The 20,383-nt window shown below is 32.4% G+C and overlaps 1 protein-coding gene across 3 annotated transcripts; it reads left to right on the top strand.

Moving 5' to 3' along the window:
- The first annotated feature begins 1,694 nt into the window (after positions 1–1,694).
- On the top strand, positions 1,695–17,437 carry LOC111403740 (alpha-aminoadipic semialdehyde synthase). Of its 3 annotated transcripts, none has more exons than XM_023032349.1 (25): positions 1,695–1,916; positions 2,401–2,662; positions 2,739–2,825; positions 2,902–3,031; positions 3,269–3,442; positions 3,599–3,681; positions 4,313–4,429; positions 5,322–5,397; positions 6,583–6,754; positions 7,010–7,106; positions 7,196–7,362; positions 10,515–10,572; positions 10,841–10,981; positions 11,592–11,936; positions 12,273–12,353; positions 12,595–12,660; positions 12,784–12,901; positions 13,210–13,339; positions 13,738–13,817; positions 14,485–14,643; positions 14,893–15,130; positions 15,481–15,589; positions 15,689–15,850; positions 15,940–16,009; positions 17,136–17,437. In XM_023032349.1, the coding sequence occupies exons 2-25, from the start codon at positions 2,414–2,416 to the stop codon at positions 17,186–17,188; spliced, it is 3,162 nt and encodes a 1,053-aa protein (XP_022888117.1). In that variant the 5' UTR covers positions 1,695–1,916; positions 2,401–2,413; the 3' UTR covers positions 17,189–17,437. The 3 variants fall into 3 exon arrangements, with proteins under 3 accessions (XP_022888117.1, XP_022888119.1, XP_022888118.1); XM_023032351.1 differs by lacking the exon at positions 1,695–1,916 and adding an exon at positions 2,025–2,210; XM_023032350.1 differs by lacking the exon at positions 1,695–1,916 and adding an exon at positions 2,026–2,301.
- The last annotated feature ends 2,946 nt before the right edge of the window (positions 17,438–20,383 follow it).

Genomic DNA, 20,383 nt, shown 5'->3' on the forward strand with positions numbered 1-20,383 from the left:
TCAAAATTGGGGTTCAACATTTTTTTTTTTTAAATATTATAAGTAATGATGTTAATCAACGACAATCTTGCTACAGTGAAATGGTCAATAACAAATTCAATGATAAATGGAACACATGTCAATACATAATTAGATAGTTTCAAAAAATAAAAAAATAAAAAAATACAACATTCAATCACTATCTATCACACCAACATGTCATCTTCTTTTCAGTCATTATCCCCACCGAGGAGGATTATTCAATCAAAATGCAGAAAGCCCCACATCTTTTATTCAATTTATAATACACGTGGCTTCTTTTTGTTGCATTAGCTAGACGTCACAATCAAGCACTCACATGCATAATTGTTTTCAAAATATTAGTTTTTAGAGATCCCAACGCACAAGCAACACATTTATTTTAACTATAAAATAAATAAATTACCAATTTTAAAAGTAAGTCAGTGACATGATTTTTTTTATTCTTTTTAAATAAATAACCCACTAAAACTTATCTAGAAATAAGTTTTCGCTTATTTCAAACTTAATCAATAATATGGTTGAAAAATATAAATTTACTTAAATTCAAATTTAACTTGCTTTTAAGAATACTTGAACATGTGGTATGTGTATTTGTAGTAAGTTTAATTCACTTTTCTAACCTTAGGACGTTAAAGATTGGCCGACTATTAGGACAATAGATAAATAAGTGCAATTTAGCCCCCGTTTGACAACTTTTGAAAATTTAAATTATTTACTACAGTATCATCCTCCACCACACATTCACACAATAAAATTTTCTTTTTTTTTTAATCACACATTTTCAAAAAATATTATTCAATAATCTTTAACTTTTGAAACAATGGGTGTCAAATGGGACCTTAATTTTTATCGATAAAAATATTACTATTTTTAAATTTTCTTATAATTAACTTATAAGCAAAATTTTAAGGTAGCCAATATGTTATGAGAAGAATTATTCATATGTTATTCGCTTTTGGAATTAGGATAAGTACCATGACACGATCAAACCTTAAGCAACTTTTCACCAATATACGTGGGTCCCCTTACTAATTAAACGCCAGATCAATTCCATCAAATGCGTAATTCCGAGACGCAAGTATATGTTCGATAAAGTTCCAGACATGTTTGAAAATGATTATGAGAATTAATCTTTCGATTGTTAGAAAAAAAAAGGTTTCATCTACGAGTAAAGTAGTAAAAAATGAAAGCTGAAATAGTGGAATAACGATAAAAAAATTAATTTTTTCGAAGAATAATTAGTATAAAACGTCCATATCTTTAAGGTTTATTGTGAAAAAAGTCCATACCTTTCTTTTTTGACATTTTTACCCGAATTTCCACATTTCTTTGCGGAAAACATCCTTTTCACCATTTTTAATATAAAATGATCAAAATACCCTTCAATTTAAATAAAACGACAACAAAAAAGAATAAATTACAATCTTACAAATTAGAATAAGATCAATGTCGATGTTTTAATGATCATTTTTATTCAAATCGTAATGCATAATTTTCTGTCAATGTCAAATTGTATTTAGTACTAGTCGAATATGTTACAAGTAAAAATATAAGGACCGTAAATTTTTCTGTCGAGATCGAAGAACGAGAATAGAGAACATTTTCTGTCTGTTATTTTTTATTTTATTTTTATTTATTTTAAAAAAGGAATAAATAATTAAAACATTTTTCCCATAACGGCAAAGAGCAATCCGTGATGACCAAACCAACCTAGTGCTGTGACATCAATATCCAATACAAGGCAATGCCACATTCTGCAAAATTTAGTTGAGATTTCGCACTTATAGGGCAACTTCTTCATCTATCGCTGATCAAAAAGACATTTTTCGGAAGAAGCAGAGGATTCTGATCAAAAGGGATTCTTTTGAGAAAGCTGTGTATATACATAACGACAAGTTCGTTACTTTCCGTGATCGACTTTTTGTTTTTGTTGGTTTACACGCACTCGTTTCTGATGTTTATGTGGAAATTGATTAGTAGATTTTGAATAAGTGAAAAGCTTATGAAATAAGTGAAATTTATTCCCATTTTTTAGGAGATTTTTTCTCTTTCGTTTGTCTTGCTGTATAGTTAGAGTCCCCTTGATTGATCATCCCTCTTCATGTGCATATATTTGATGCTGGTTTCCTGTTCGGTTTGAATTTTGTAATGTATTAGAAGAAAGAAGAATTTAATTTGTTTGAAATTGGGTAGGAATTATTTCTGTGCTCGACTGATTGAAGTTTGATTGTGGATTTGTTTTATGGTTGCCGATTTAGGCTGCTCCTCTATTGTATTTAGGTGTGTAGACTTGATTGGATCGCGTGGAACAAGAACTGTACATTTATACTTGTACAAGTTGAAAGCCAACGTGATGAATTCTTGATAAATTTGATGCAGGTAGAAGGACAAGATGCTTGGTAATGGAGTTGTTGGAATCCTATCTGAGTCCACAAATAAATGGGAGAGAAGGGTTCCCCTTACCCCTTCTCATTGTGCCCGACTGTTGCATGGTGGCAGTAAGAAAACCGGAGTTACCCGGATCATCGTTCAACCATCAACTAAGCGTATCCATCATGATGCTCTCTATGAAGATGTTGGCTGTGACATATCGGAGGACTTGTCAGAATGTGGTCTCATATTGGGAATTAAACAACCAAAGGTGCATTTCATTGCTTTTAGATACTTCAAAGCCTTCTAAAAACTCTTAAGATATTCTGTGTTTGTGTTTACTGCAGTTGGATATGATTCTTCCTGATACAGCCTATGCATTTTTCTCTCATACTCACAAGGCACAAAAAGAAAATATGCCTCTACTTGATAAGGTATGCCTTATGAAATACCTAGAAAAATATTCTGAGAGATTTGTGCTCTTAATTTCTCACTCTGTCTTACCTTTAGATATTAGCTGAAAGGGCAGCTTTGTTCGATTATGAGCTTATAGTTGGAGATCATGGTAGAAGATTGCTTGCATTTGGAAAATTTGCTGGAAGAGCTGGGATGGTTGACTTCTTGCATGGCCTAGGACAACGTATGCAGCTCAGTACTCGCTGTCTGGAATATTCATAGTTTCTGGAGTGTCTTCAGTTGATATTCTTAAAAATTGCCTTCTCTTTTTTCTTTATTTATTTCTCTTTATCAAATAGTGGAAGATGTTAACATGATTATAACTATTAAATAAAATTACCAGGTTAAGTCCTTCCCATTTTGGGAACCTTCGGCAATTAATTCCAATCTAGTAATGAGTATTTAATGGTTTATCTTTCAGGGTATCTTAATCTTGGCTATTCAACGCCTTTTCTCTCACTTGGTGCATCTTACATGTATTCTTCACTGGCTGCTGCAAAGGCTGCTGTTATTTCTGTTGGAGAAGAGATAGCTACTGCTGGACTTCCATCAGGAATCTGTCCCCTCGTATTTGTTTTCACTGGTTCAGGAAATGGTATTGTTGCTTGCCTGTTGGCAATTTTATTATTCTTCAATATGAGAAATCTTATACATAACTATTTAAATTCAATGTAGATGTATAACTAGATGACTAAGATTCTAAGAACTGAAATAGATGAAACCTTATTTATGACTTGAGATATTTCTATAGTTTCCCAGGGTGCACAAGAAATTTTTAAGCTACTTCCTCACGTCTATGTGGATCCAGGCAGACTTCCAGGACTATTTGAGACGGTATTTTTATTTTTATTTTTTTTGAATGTTCGCTCAAGATAGCTGTTATAAACATAGTTTTCAATGTGTAATTCATCTGCTAACTATGGTTAGCTTAATACCTTCTTCATTTATAAGGTTGAAAAAGGGCTTTTATATTATTCTGCATTGACGTGGAAGAACCAAGTTAAACTATAAACCAGGGCCGAATAGATGGCTTTTGTAACACATAATTTTTGCTGTCAATGCTTTACTATCTATTACTGCCATTTTTAGATTTGGAAGAAATATTCCTTTTCTCGAGTAAATTAATTATGTTATGGAAATGTTGTTATTTTCATCACTGCCTGTTCTTTGTCTGCAAGATATGCATGCAAGTGCTTCAAATAATTGAATGAGAGCATTACATAGTCTGAGATCATGATTTAGCTTTGTTTGGTTTCTTATGTAGCTGTGACTGGATTAAGTACTTGTTACCTAGCAATAACTTTTATTCTAATTGGCCTTTTGATTATTCTGACAATTTCATACCTAGTTAGATCTTTGCCATCTTTACTTTTTGCATTGGTTTATTTTTCCAATTTTCTCAGCTGAAGCCTAGTCTTCCATAGATTTTTACTTTGTCATAATGAATATTTGTTCATGTAACTAGGCCAAGGATACTACTGAATTAGGACGAGCAACAAAAAGAGTCTTTCAAGTATATGGTTGTGTTGTGACCAGTCAAGACATGGTAGAACACAAAGATCCTTCAAAATTCTTTGATAAGGTATGGCATTGTCGTTTGTTTTCAATTATTGGATTTTATTGATTACATATGAGCAAAATTTAGATGGGTTTGATCCCAGTTGATAATATAATATGTGGTGAACGTGAGCAATGATATCATTTTCCTCATGATTAGATAAATGCTACTTGTGTGCACATATACCTTTTTTATAAGTGGTACGAAAGAACATACATACGAACACACTAGTATAATTTTGAGTTTTTGTACTGAGAAGAAATTTAACCACCCATATTGATGTAAGTTAAATGGAAAGCTGAAACAGAGAGATCACCATAAATGCTCAAATAGAACAACTAAAGTCTAATAAGATTCACATTTAGATATTCCTTAATCCAACGGATTGTAGAAATTTGTTCAAATTTTCTATATCTTTTAGTTGAGTATGCCTAAATATTACATGATCATAGGAAAGTAATTTTAGTTTGAATTTAAGATGATAGGAAATTTCTCAATAATGAACACCGTTAATCAAGAATCAGAGGTAATAACAAAGGTTATATGGTAATACTGTTTTTATGTTATATACAGTAAAAAAATAAATTAAGGTCAAAGATACTCTTCAATAGTTTGTTTAGGGGCTTGTCTCACAGAAACAAGTTTTTCGTAATTGGACCTTTAACAGTCTGATTTTTCAAATTTGAATGTGAAAATTTAAAATTCATAATGAGGATGTTTGATTATTTCATGGAAAGGCATTTTATGATATAAATTTTAGTCAAGAAAATGATAAAAATTACTTTTTCTTTTGATTTTTCATCTCAACTATTTTACCACATTAAATCATGAAAATGATTGACTCAATGTCTCGTGTTTTTATCTGTTTTAATCAAACTAACCAGCTTTATTGTAATTTCAATTTTTTTCTTGTCAGGTTGACTATTATGCACATCCAGAGAACTATAGACCTATTTTTCATGAAAAAATAGCCCCGTTTGCTTCTGTCATAGGTCAGTATTTATTGCTCTCAGTTCGTCTTTAGCGTAGGAATACAATCATGAATTTTATCATTACATTGTAGTAGAAGTGAAAACATTGTGTTACTCTATCATTAAGATCATCAGTCTGGACTATTCTCTTCTTTTTGAACCACTAACAATTAGCATGAGTTTTTGGATTGTACATATTATATTTTGATTGATTTAAACTCTAAATAAAAAAACTAGCAATAGCAATTCAATATTCTGAAATATACAATGAAGGGGGCACGAAGAGGGTGTGAAAATTTAACTCCTCGTACATGCCCTGAAGGCTGCGAAATTGAAATCAAAACTGAGAGAAGGTTTATATCTTCTGAACCTAGTTGTAGTAGAGCTATAACTTCTCTTAGGATTCTCGACACACAATCTCATTGTTTTTCTCAAAATTCATATTATTCATGCGTTCATTCCAGTAAGAATAATGTGATTGCACTTTAGGATACTATGTAAACTATATTGAAGCAATATAATAGAATCACGGACAAACTTGACCTCAATTGGTTTCATTTGTCACTCTCAGTGTCACGAGTTTTTAGTTCTATCTCTGGTTTAAATTCTTGTCCTGAGTGTAGTAGGAAGCCAAAAAAAATTAATAATTTTATATTTATCCAAAAAATGAAAAATTAATCATTGTATATTTAAGTTCCATGAGAAAACAATGGTTAGTGTTATGTGGGCTATACATTTTTTATGCATCCTTCACTTAACATTGATTTGGTGTTAGTTACTTTTTCAATGGATAAAGGGAACTATCAGTTCCATGTTGTAAATTGTTTTTTGGAGTAGTCTAATGAGTTCTGCTATAACATTGATTATTGAGCACCACTTCACATATAGATGTAGTGCTGACTATTTCACGAACTTCAATATATTAAGCACAAATTAGCGTATGAAGACTGCTAAAACTTCATGACAAGTAAATTAAAATTGTCTATAATCCACTTAACTTGTTTGTTGGGGTTACTAGTGACTTCGTTACAATGAATTTAAACACTGCACAGATGAACAGACGAGTATTATTTGTTTTGCTGACTCTCTTTGTTGTATATGTTTTTCATTAATCTTCAAATATGTAACATCTGTAGAACTTTTTTATACTAATACTTCAGGCATTCCATAATGAATGATCTAGCTTGTGTTTTGAATTCTTTGCAGTCAATTGTATGTATTGGGAAAAAAGATATCCTCGACTATTGACTATTAAGCAGCTGCAAAATCTGATGAGGAACAGATGTCCACTCATGGGAATTGCTGATATAACTTGTGATATTGGAGGCTCAATAGAATTAGTTAACCAAACTACATTAATTGACTCTCCTTTCTTTAGGTACTTTATCAGTGTTCTGCACTTTGTCAGCTGATATCATAATTTTTCCCTTTAAGAAAATCCTTAAGTTGTTGGTGCTTCGATTCAAGGTTCTGCCCTTTCAGTGCAAGTCTCATGATGTGGCTGCCTGCATCAGTTCATAATTAAGAAATATAATTTCATACATTGGCTTATTTTTACTCCATTCAAGGAATATCTTTCTCTTGACATTTTATCTTTGATTGTTCTTCATAATTTGGTCAAAATGCCTTCTAGATATGATCCCTTCGATGACTCATATCATCATGACATGGAGGGTAGTGGTTTGATCTGTTCAGCTGTAGACATTCTTCCTACAGAGTTTGCAAGAGAGGTAGAGTAACTTAATTTTTGGCTTCCATCATGAAATTTACTATGGATGAGATGAATTTTTGATGTGGTACATTGATTTTTGCAATGTAGGCGTCCCAACATTTTGGAGATATTCTTTCCCAATTTATTCGAAGCTTAGCTTCCTCCAAACATATTGAAGAGTTACCTTCACATCTACAAAGAGCATGTATAGTTCATGGTGGAATGCTCACTTCCTTGTATGAATATATTCCTCGAATGCGGAAATCTGATCTTGAGTAAGTTGTACATATCATGTTGCTATCATTTGCATTTTTTTTTTTTTTTTTTTTTGGGGCACAAACTTAGTTTCTAATATGATTTGATGAATTAATGAATAATTTAAGTTCAAACTCTTGTTCACAAATGCTTGTTGAAACACATCATCCAAAAGTTTAAAACGTTACAAAGAAAAAAAATCTTCAATAGCGCTAAATGTGACTCTTTTGTCATATTGAAGCTGTCAATAGAAAGCAATAATTATTTTGTATAATATAAAAGGGCCAAAAATTGTGCTTGTAATTAATCTGTAATCGACTCATTATTCGAAGCTATAAATAGGATAGGAGATTTTGCTTACCGTATACAGCTCCCTAGAATCACTTTATGTATTTAGGATGTATATCTTAAGTGTCCTTATATGGTTGTCAATCTTGCTTAATCTTGCTAATTACTAGAAGTGGGAGCATTCTGGTTCGATCCTATTCTGAATGGTACCGAACCGAATAGAATACCAATGGGAATCATAGAAATGGAACCATTAGTTTCATATCCAACTATAGAACCGAACTGGAACCGAACCAATCGGTTTTGAATCGGTCCGATCCGGTTCTTTATATTGAAAAATTATAAAAATAAAGTATGAAATTAGTTGTCAATTGAAAAAAGACAAATATGAAATATGAAACCATTTGTTATTTTTTTAATCTAACATCACAAAAAATCAATTGAACAAGATAAGAAACAAAAATTCAATCTAAAGCTCAATTTCAATTTATAAAGACCAAAAAAGTTATTAAACACAGCATAAACGGTAAAATCTCGATTGAAAAATAGTTTTTAAGAAAATTCGTATAATAATAACTTGATTATCTTTAGTAATCCTCAAGGATCTTGATTCTTGATGGTTGGTCGCTTCAAAATCAACAAAAAATGTGAATTTTTATGAAATATTGAACTAAAAATGTATTTATCTTATTGGGTTGCATTAAAACCATGAAGTTGTAAAGTATTTATAAAATTATTTAGCTTTGAATTCTAATTACCCATTAAAGAAAAGAAGAAGAAGCATATGGAAAATGAAATTTTAACGTGAGATAATTTTAGGGTCTAGTGTTAAAAGATCTACTGCACCTTGGTACTAACAACAAGAGAAATTTGGGAGAACCGAATTCCCTATTGGTTCTCAAGGAAGTATCGATAACTGGACAGAACCGATCGATTTTCGATGGATTTTCCCAAAATCAATCAATTTAGTAGATGAACCGAAACCAAACCGACCTTTTCTATTTTGTTCGGTCCAGTTTCCAAAAAAAAGCCCATCCCTACTAATTACATAAATTACATATAGAGGATTCCTCGTATCTACTGCACATTACTTAATTGCCCTAACTAAAAGAAGTGCCTCAAGCCTTATTGGGCATGGGTTGAAACCGCACATTCACATAACCGTAAAGTCTCTAGGTTGCTTTGACTTGTCACTTTAGTTGTCCTTTGCAAAATCCTATTGCATAATATTTAGTTTGAACAATAGAGTTTGACGTTATGAAATAATATCCTGTATTTAAATATAAAAATAAATCCTTAGCTCTATCACATTAGATTAATTATCCACTTGGAAATCAAGGTTTGACATAAGAGAACGTGCTAGTGGAAGTGAGGCCTTTTGCTAATTGGTTTCACTGGTAACACTAACAGAAGTGTATTTTTATGAATGATATTCTCAAATAATTATATACTAAGAAGCACGAATACGGATAAATTTTGAATATGATACAGATACATTGATATGATTTTTTTATTTTTAGAAAAAAGGGATATGAGGATACGTGTTACAAAATTTTACATAATTTTATTAATATAAAAAAATTTAATTAAAAAGCATAATACTAAAATAAAATAAAAATACTAAAACATTTTATCTTAATACTTAATTATCACAATTTTAGTTTCTTCTACATTAACATCATCTTCTTCATTATCATTAAAAATAACACTGTTCAACTTTGGTTCATCTAACGATAGATTAACAACATCAAGCAATCCAACACCTTTAAGGGTATTAAATAAGTCTCCAATAATGCCCCACATTTTGGATTCTCCTGTTAAATAGAGATATATTTTTCTTAATAAAAAACGTAGATTGCTATGAATGAAAATCAATTCTTTACTTCATTGTAGATTTATTTTATTCCTTCTCATATAGTATATAAAAGAGTACATACTCCAATTATTTAATACTTATTACTATCTATTTCTTATAATAAAAATATATTTGTCAACTATTAATACAGTTTCACATGTATTATAATATTAAATAATATTGTGCATTCCCAATAAAAAGTCTAGTTAATTAATTTAAAACTCTAATTGTTTACTTTCAATAAATATTATTAATATTCAAGAAAGCAAAAAAACTTTTTTTACAATTATAGTCAATAACAATGAGTGTTAAAAGAATTTAAAATCAATAACACTCTTCTTCATGTGTGCTAATGTATTGGATACGTATCAAAAATAAAAAATAAATAAAAATACAAATTCGATACATATCGAAAATTTTAAAAAATATATAAAATAATAAAAAACATGTATCCGGTATGTATTAATGTGTTTACAGGTATCAGTGCTGATTATATGTGCTGAGCAGTCAAGTTTGAGTAATATATGCGACGGAAGTAATATAGAGATTATCGTGGTTTTCTGTTTGGTAGTTCGTTGTATGTCTGAGCTGTCAAGTTTGAGTTGGAAACGGCAATTGTATGTATTTTACATAATTCCTTTGAGAAAAGAATATATCATGAGGTGGAAACCTTATCTGTGTGAATTGGAGCTGAAGCATCTAGATAATGACAAGATAAACAGATGAAGTTCAGATTCAAGGGGTAAGTTTAACCAATTCATAAGAGTATTTCTTGGAGGAAAAGCAAGTCTTGATAATTCACAATTTTTTCCTTGAATTTACCTATTTAAATTCATATCTATTTCCAAAGTACTTTTGTGTCAATGGCAGACGAGTGTGATAAGTACGGAATAAGATTCTGTCGAGTTAAGTTTTGTGCCATGACATATTTTTTGTCTAGTTTCTGTTGAAATGTTGGTTTTGTTCTGAGCGCAATAGTATGGATATCCAGATTTTTCTTTTTGAATATTCATATATTTATTTTGACAGGGATGTTTCAAAACCTTCAGAAGCTGCTCACCCTGTGAAGATGAAGTACACTACATTGGTACATTTCCATTGACTTTGCATGTATTATAAGCTTGTGTTTTCTTAGCTGCTTTTCTTAGGCTTTTTTCGTTGGTTTATTTGGGGGGTGGGGGGGATTGGAATCATTGAGAGGGAGAAAGGAGAATTGGGTTTTCAATCTCCTTATGCATTTATGCTCTGTCTTGTATCATTCTGTATCTGAGTAAAATAATATTTTGGTAAGTCACTATTTGTTTTTCTTATAGTTGCATCTAGTTAATATTGCTATCGTTGACATGATTCTGTAGATTTCTCTGAGTGGTCATTTGTTTGATCAATTCCTAATAAACGAGGCTCTGGATATCATTGAAGCAGCCAGTGGTTCTTTCCACTTAGTGACGTGCCAAGTTGGTCAAAATACAAATGCTATGTCTTATTCAGAACTTAAAGTAAGTAAGCTGTTGTCCAATAGTGTTTTCTATAAGAGGACTGCTTGTGAAGTGTACATATGAAAGATATACACAAATTCTGCATTTTAGATACCACTTATTGCTATATTTTTCAGAAAGACGTTAAGCACCAGCAAGTTTACCTTTGAGTACATGAAATTTTTCCACTTTGTTATGGAGTCAGATGATCCCAGGAAGCAGATCTTTCAAATAATTCCAATGTAGATATATATAGATGTCGTTGAGAAGGGAAAATAACATAAGAAACTAGTGCCGAATTGTTAACAGAATTATGAATCCGTCTGAAATCTTAAGCTTGAATTGTGTAAAACTGGTATCATGAGAAGTAGATAGATATATAAAAAAAAAAAAAATAATAATAATAATAGCAGAGAACAAACCATTAGGCATGAATATAGTGACCATCAAAACCATTTTTCAGGCACCAGTTCCTAAAATTAAATGTTACATGTGTAATGACATCCAGTAATTCTTAGTAGTTGAGTACATAGAATACCAATAGGTTCCTGGTATCTTATAATTCTTTGCATCCTGTTGAATGCTTCCTTGTTTGGTTTCTTATTGTTGATATATGTACTTATTTTGACAGGTTGGTGCAGATGATAAATTAGTTCTAGACAAAATTGTTGATTCTTTGACTTCACTTGCTAACCCAAATGAAAGTAAGGAATTTAAAGGCAGGAAAAAAAATACGATATCTCTGAAGGTTGGTAGATTCAAAGACACAGTAGAGATGGAAGCTGACACAGAGAAAAAAGCTTCTGTTCTCATTTTGGGTGCTGGTCGGGTTTGTCGGCCAGCTGCAGAATTTCTGACATCAATTGGTAGCGATTCACCACAGGAATGGTTAAAATCATTCAGGATAGGCGATCTTGAAGAGCAGACTTGTGTTCAAGTTATTGTTGCTTCTCTTTTTCTAAAAGATGCAGAAGAGGTACGTTTGAAATATATCTTTCTTGGTACTGTCCTTAATGTCTCTCGTCTGTTTAAAAACAGTGAAGAAGAAAGGGAAAAGAAAAAAGATTTTCTTTACCCCCTAATTACTGTCAGTTCAGCTCTCATCGAATAAAAGATGAATTATTAATAATTGCATGGCAACAACTGGTTTGTAATCACTTTGTACATTATTCTCTTTGATTAATTCATCTTCTCGTCAAACAGTTTCAATTCTGTCTTTTAAGGAAATTTTCACATTCTTTGAGGTTTCAGCAAGCCACATGAGTTTAGCTCCTTTTACATTGAAATCTAATTTCACAATATTGGAGTGCAGATAGTTGAAGGTATTCCAAATGCTACAGCTGTTCAACTTGATGTTATGAATCAGGAGAGTCTTTATAATTACATTTCACAGGTAATCTTGTGCACCTCTTTTTTACTTTGAGAAAAATGTTTGATTGAAAAATTCATCAATAAGTCTATCTATGAAACTGGTATGCTCGGATAGGCGCAGCATCCAGTGAACCTTGAACATCAAGATGCTTTTACTATGATAATTGATGCCTGTCGTTCTAAAATACATTTTAAGACTTGTACTTAAACGTTGATTTTGTCTCTTCCTATAAATACCTTTCCTGGCCCTATCCACTATGCAGGTTGATGTTGTCATCAGTTTACTGCCTCCTAGTTGCCACAGTACCGTAGGAGGTGCATGCATTCAGGTATTGATATTCCTCACTGTTACTCATATAATATACTTTCTTGTAAATATGAATTATAATAAGTTTTTTCTGATAGCTTCTTTACTCACTTTGAAACATTTAACATCATGCCTCTTGATGCAGCTTAAGAAACATCTCGTCACAGCTAGCTATGTTGATGATTCCACAACCAAGCTTGATGAACTAGCCAAAAGGTCTGGTGTTACAATTCTTTGTGAGATGGGCTTGGACCCTGGAATAGGTAATCCTGATCCAGATATATTTTAATCGTTACACTTATCCTGAGGGTTATTACTAAGAACTATTAGTGGTTTCATATGATCAACATGTGCATAGACATAAAAATGATAGGTTGTATTAGGCAAAATATAGTAGAAAATTATGGTAAACATACAATTTAGCACCTGCAATAATGCAAAATTTGGAGAAATGAACTAGAATGGTATTTATGAATAAGGCATAAACCGCACAGCGGACAAGGCCGATGTAACAGTTGTGGACAGTGCCTCTCATCCAAATTTTATTAATCGTACTGACTTTACATTTCAGACCACATGATGGCAATGAAGATGATTAATCATGCCCACGTACGTGGGGGAAGGATCAAGTCTTTCATTTCTTACTGTGGTGGTATTCCTTCTCCTGAATCAGCAAACAACCCATTAGCTTACAAATTCAGGTATGATTTCACTTTGGACTTCTACTCCAGTGGAACAATTGCAATATGAGATTGATTTGTTCCTGTGGAACTTGCTGTATATAAGATGTGCTAATTGCGGTTACATCTGCAAATGATGCTTATCTCAAATGCAGAGAACTATATAACCTAAGAATTGGATTATGCTTATTCTGTAAAAAAAGCCCACCAGTGTCCACATGTTCTTTTCCTTGGAAAGAGTTAAACAACTTTCATCTTCATAATTTTCATAATCTCTACATGTTCAATAAATTTGTAGTCGATAACGTTCAACTTTACTATTCTAGTATATGATGTTAAATTTAGTCTAAGCTCCTAAATATAAAGACTATATCACAAAATTAAGAGATCGCGAGTCATATTATCTACATTATTTTCAGTTGGAGTCCCGCAGGGGCTATACGAGCGGGACGGAATCCTTCAACTTACAGATACCATGGAGAAGTTGTACATGTTGATGGTGAGTTGTGAATAGTCATAATGCTAATTTCCTGTTGCTAATCAATGAAAGAATCAATCTATTTATTTTGTCTAGTGGTGCATTAATAATCGTTGTATCAGTATCTGTATGTGTGTGTGTGTGTGTGTTATATGTATATGCACATTGTGTCTCCTTCAATATTAATATATATCACCTACAATTTTGTTTCTCTTTATACTTTTAAGTTGCAGGTATTTTAAGTGATTGCTTTTGAACAATATTATATGTGAATGATCACAGTCATTTCAGTAATTTACATTACATGTCATCAGATCAGTTAAGTCCTTAAATTGCTCCTATATTCCATTGGTTATATGTATATGCACATTGTGTCTCCTTCAATATTAATATATATCACCTACAATTTTGTTTCTCTTTATACTTTTAAGTTGCAGGTATTTTAAGTGATTGCTTTTGAACAATATTATGTGTGAATGATCACAGTCATTTCAGTAATTTACATTACATGTCATCAGATCAGTTAAGTCCTTAAATTGCTCCTATATTCCATTGTAATCTCACAGTATTTTTAGCACTAGCTTGAGTTACTCCAGCCAACTTGGAGGTGGTGATATAATCTCGTACCAAGATAATCTTCCTTGACTTGTTATCCATTTTCTATTAATGGTATAGTCCACACTTGCAGGGGAGAACCTTTATGATTCTGCTAAAAGGCTTCGGCTGGCAGATTTCCCAGCTTTTGCATTGGAATGCCTTCCAAATCGAGACTCCTTAATTTATGGTGACCTATATGGAATAGAAAATGAAGCATCAACCATCTTTCGTGGAACCCTAAGATATGAAGGCAAGATATGTTTTTGGTATATGTTTTGTCATTTTTAAACTAAATTTAATGGTTAATCAACTTGATGCTTTTTGGCTGTCTGCAAGCAGAAGGGCACCAAGATAGGTAGTTTTCAGTTTCAAATTGGACCTCAAAAGTCCGGATTGTTGCTAACCTGAAAAAGAGAATTCGAGGCAGACAATTCCTTATTCCTGATCTTTCCCTCCTTTGATTACTTACATGAAATTTGTGGATTTATATGTCATGCAGGTTTTGGCAATATAATGGGATCACTAGCAAGAATTGGTTTCTTTAGCACTGAGGTCATCCCTATCCTTGAGAATCAGAAAAGACCCACATATAGAACTTTTTTATTTTCACTTCTCAAAACTCGTAATGGAAACTTGAATGAAACTGCAATATGGGAGAAAGACATAATGGAAACCATTGTTTCCCTTGGCCTTTGCAAAGAGACAGAAACTGCAATACAGACAGCCAAAACTATAGTGTAAGCTTTAATGGTGTTATACCAAAGCTGTTATCAGAAACATTGAATGACTAGCTCTTAATATTTTATTATATTTTCCTATCCCCTTTTTAAAGCCGTAGATTGCATATCCATCACTATGTTTTTGGGTGAGCAGGTCCCTTGTATGGTCAACATTTACTGATTACCTCTTAATAGTGTCGATATACTTTAGTCTCTATTTTGAGCTGTAGATGGTCTATCCATTACTATGATGTTCGGGATGATCAGGCCCCTTATACATTCTTCTTGAATCTTTTTGGTTGCTATTTCATTCAAAGAAACTTTCTCATCAAATCATGTTCTCAAAGTCCTGTTTTATCCTTCATTAGATTTCTGGGATTTCATGAGGAATCAGAAATACCAAATTCCTGTCGAAGTGCATTTGACGTTACCTGCCTCCGCATGGAAGAAAGATTGGCTTATTCTGGGACAGAGAAGGTGATTTCTATAATTTTACTTGCTAAACCGATTGATATCAATTTATTGTAACATTGTTCTCTTGGAGGATGGTTAAATAGTTAATACGATTCTGGCCAGGACATGGTGCTGATGCACCATGAAGTAGAAGTGGATTTCCCAAATGGTCAACGGACTGAAAACCACAGAGCAACTCTATTGGAATGTGGAAGGACTAAGAATGGCAAGACAACCACTGCAATGGCTCTTACTGTTGGGATCCCTGCAGCCATTGGAGCTCTGGTATTTGCTTGTTTTAATTATGTTTAATTTACTATATCACAACATGGAAAATATTATTGGAATGATGTTATGTAATTTTATACGAACAGCTCATGCTCCAGAATAAAATTGATACAAAGGGCGTCTTAAGGCCTATTGATCCTGAAATTTACGTGCCAGGTATGCCTTACTTGGCTTTCTTTTTCGGTTCTGGTATTTATCTTTCAGGTAGTTAACCATTTCCCATGAAAATTCACTCAATACTAATTACCAAATGCTTGTTTTCACTAGGGTTTAGCATCTCAAGTGTTTAGTTTTATATATTTAGACTCTTGTCCCTTGTAGATGGACACTTGGAATACATGCTCTTACCTACTTGAGATGGTCAATCTGATCGTTTTAGTATTGAAGACTATGGAAATCACATCATGCCTCTGTTAGTAAATTCATGAACTTTATATGACCCTCTCCCAATTGGCTTGGTCTAGGATCCAATTAAATGCAAGTTCTACCATTCTTTCTTTCGTGTGCGCTTGATTATTAATAATGTGCATCCATAAGAGAAGCTGTGCACCCATTTTGGTGAGAGGTTTTGGAGAGATTTGAATCTATCTGCTAGTCTAAGAAATTGACCGTGCAAACAACTTTGATTTTTAAAGACGTAGATCAATAAAATGACTGTGCCTATATTAGGTTACTGCATGCGTAAATCAAAATTCACCATTTGGGCTCAACTGGATGCAATGGCCGATTTAGTATGGGGTCAATGAAGTCAACTACCCTAACACTAAATTTCAAATCCAAGATTTTGTGCAAGATTTTCAAAAAAATTCTTATAGTTATTGATTTTGCATTTAAAATTTTGTGCTTCGGAATTTTGCTCTCACGATTTTATTTATAGAAATTTGCCTCCACAACTCTACAATCCTAACTCTAGCTCCCTTACTGGATGGCTTGGGTAGACCTATCTTGCCTGATGAATAGTTTGAATATATTGAAGGAACCAACAAGCTTTGTTAAGCATTCAAGAGGCAGTTCCCAACTTGCTTCAGACCTCACCCTACACAATTTATCATGAATGCAACAAAACCATAGAATCAATGGTCCTCCAGAACTAGAATAAGTTGATCGTTTAATGCACCATTGAGTTTGTTCCATTTCACTCCAATAATATTCAATACTCTGTCCCAAATGCCCCTTAACTTTCACCATAGTATATTATTTATAGATGATTTTTCTTTCTACTGTTAGCACTTCATGAACTCCTCCTAAGTTTACTGAAGTATGTTATTTTTTGTGCACTCAGTGCTGGATATTTTGGAAGCTTATGGCCTGAAGTTGGTGGAGAAGATGGATTAGTTCAGAAATGTACAATCTTATGCACCCTTCATACTTTTAGCTGGTACATTCTTTGTAAATTATGAACACTTTTATCAGTACCAATTTGCTAATGAGTCTAAACTTATGGTACAGTACATTAAGTTTTAGAGTAATGGAAGGTATGTGGATCTCATTTGAATTACTGATCGAAATTGGTAAGATTTTGGACATTTGGCTGCTGAAAATGATTGGCACCCATCTAAGGAGAAGACATTTAGAAAACTCTAATGACCCTATATTATCATGGCTTGCTAAGATAGTTTAATTATGCAAAGATTTACACAATCACTCCAAAGGTGAAAAGTTGAAAAATACTGCATTCCCACAAATGGGAGAAAAGTACTTCACATTATTTATAGAATCCAAAATTATGGTCAAGGGCGGATTCAGGAACGGGCAGGCCAGTGCTACAGCCCGTCCATCCATCCCAAATCCTCTTTAAAAAAATTATTTTTTTGTTGTATTAGCCCGTGTTCATGTCGAAAGTTGGATCCGTCAGTGATTATGGTGCATGATTAACTTACCAGCACAAGCAATGCTTCACAATTTTACTAATAGCTCACTTATCAGACTTTCTTTTTATTGATAAATTCCATAGGATCCACGATCTCTCTTCACTTTTTAACCCAAATTTGTTGGAATTCACGACTTATAATGCTTTATTCATATTAGCATAAGATGTGCATTGATGCTTATTAGATCATTCTCTTTTGATTATAATGCGTAAATTATTATACCAACACTATTAATATATCCAATCTTCATGTAAATGAAAATGTTGAAATTCGCAAAATAAATTTGTATAGTCATCACAAATCTTTTTTATTTAGCAGATTTCATTCCATTCCTAGTGCAATATTTGATTGCATATGTTGTACAAATTGTCATTGTTGGTGAGATTTAATTAGGCATGGTATCGATCTCAAATTGTATTTCGTACACGTTCAAATATATTACAAGAAAAAATACGGATGTTAACGAGAATAAAGAATATAGAAAAAGTGATTTACCATTTTACCCCATAAGTGCTTTTCTGATATTGTACGGTCTATTTGGCAGACTTTTAAAAAGCTAAATTAAAATTTAATTCTGAGATTAAGAAGGTTTTTTAACATATTTGGATTATTTTAAGAAAATAATTTGTCTGAGTAGAAAATTTTTAGAGAAAGTTGATCTAAAATAGCTTCCTCGAGCCTAAGACGGGTATGGTATAGAAATCTTTATGGTTATAGGCAATTTCGGGACTCACACAACAATTTATTGATGGGATAGAGAGAGAGAATTAAACATTGGGAAAATTTCATATCTAAGGGTTTAACTATGATCCACTTGAAAATTAAGAAACAATGTTTAAAACTTCAAAAATCATATATTATTAATTTTTTTTAATGAAATAATTAATTAAAAATATATTTCATTAATTAAATATGTTAAAGTCATAATTCTATACAATTTAGTCACAAATTATACTTCTAGACCAAAAATAAAAAAATTTATAAGTCACAATCCAAAATTTTATAGGTCATAAATTATTTCTCGATCACAAATAAAAAATTATAAGTTACAATTTACTCATTAGTCATAAAATAAAATAAAAAATTGAATTGATTACAATTTATTTATTGACCACAAATCACAAATTTTATAATTTATAACTTATTTAACGATCATAAATTATCAAATTTGATTGGTCACAAGTTATTTCTTGATCATAACTTAATAAATTGTAAGCCACAATCACATATTTAAGTCACATATTATTTATTTGTCACAAATTAACCAATTTATTAACTACAATTAACCAATTTATTGGTCTCAAATACCCTCCATCCAACAAGATCGCTGTCGTAGCCCAATGCCTGCACCACCAATAGTGCCAAATCTATTGCCACACCACCTCACCAAAGCCAAAATCCACCACCAACATAGCTAGATCTACTTGCATCACTGAAAATGAAAAACACCCCTAAAACCACATCCACCACCAATCGCAAAACCACGCATCCATAATCAAAAGTAAAACAATTGGTGGTGAACCACTAAAGTAACTAAATAAGTATAAAACTGTTACAATAATGACCCAAGTTCGACTAAAAATAGCAGAACCAAGATTTCACACTAAAACATCAAGTTCTCATCGATTGGGCTCAGTTTACTCCTTATACCCTTCTATACAAATGTTGAATCTCACAAGAAACTGACCCTAAATTAAGGAATACAGAGACAATCACTTCAACAATCCCAACTGACCGAAAAACCCTTTCCAGTTCGAAAACGAAGGATCACAAAGATTCCTCTCTCACAAATCTGCCAGAAAACTAAAAAAGTTTAATGGCCAAAGAACAAGTTTCAAGAAAAAGATGAAAGGGGAGACACACAGTCATTCGAAGGAGAGAGACCCAAAAGCTTCTCCAAGAATCACACAAAGAGGCGAGAGAATTAGAGAGAAAAATTAGGGCAAAATTCTCGGACCAGGTCTATATATATCCAACTCAATACGTTATTGGGCAAGAGCCTGTAGTGTATGTTGGGTCATGTATTTTTATCATCATAGCTCAAATGGGCTGATCCACCAAAAATAATTTGACATCACAGCCCACTAAATCTTTCCCTTGATGCCAATGATCAAAAAACACAAAGACAAAGAAAATATACTAATAGGCTTCTCAAGCAATTGATATAAATCCTCTCAGATCATCAACACCAAGTCATATACACTTGCACCAACAAAAAATTTACCCAGTATCAATTCTTAAAAGTTGCAAACATGACTTAAACTTTTTTAGAGGAAGCACCTAAGTACCTATATCAGTGGAATTAAACTGAGTAGGGATTTTCTCAAGCAAAATATTTTTTTTATATACAATATCTCTTATAAAATACATTCTTACATCTATGTGTTTAGTTCTTTCATGAAAAACTAGATTTTTACATAAATGTATAGCACTTTATCTGTCCGAATATAGAACGGCGGGATCAACAAATTTATTTATCTCATTTAGGAGACCTTTCAGCCATAAGGCCTTTTTAATAGCCTCGGTTGCAGCCACATATTCAGCTTCTGTAGTTGATAAAGCTACAATAGATTGCAATTGACACTTCCAACTAATACAAGTATCACATAAAGTAAACATATATGCTGTAGTTGACTTCCTGTTATCTCTATCACCGGCA

This window comes from Olea europaea, chromosome 11 (genome assembly GCF_002742605.1).
Source record: "Olea europaea var. sylvestris chromosome 11, O_europaea_v1, whole genome shotgun sequence".
NCBI lineage: Eukaryota > Viridiplantae > Streptophyta > Magnoliopsida > Lamiales > Oleaceae > Olea > Olea europaea.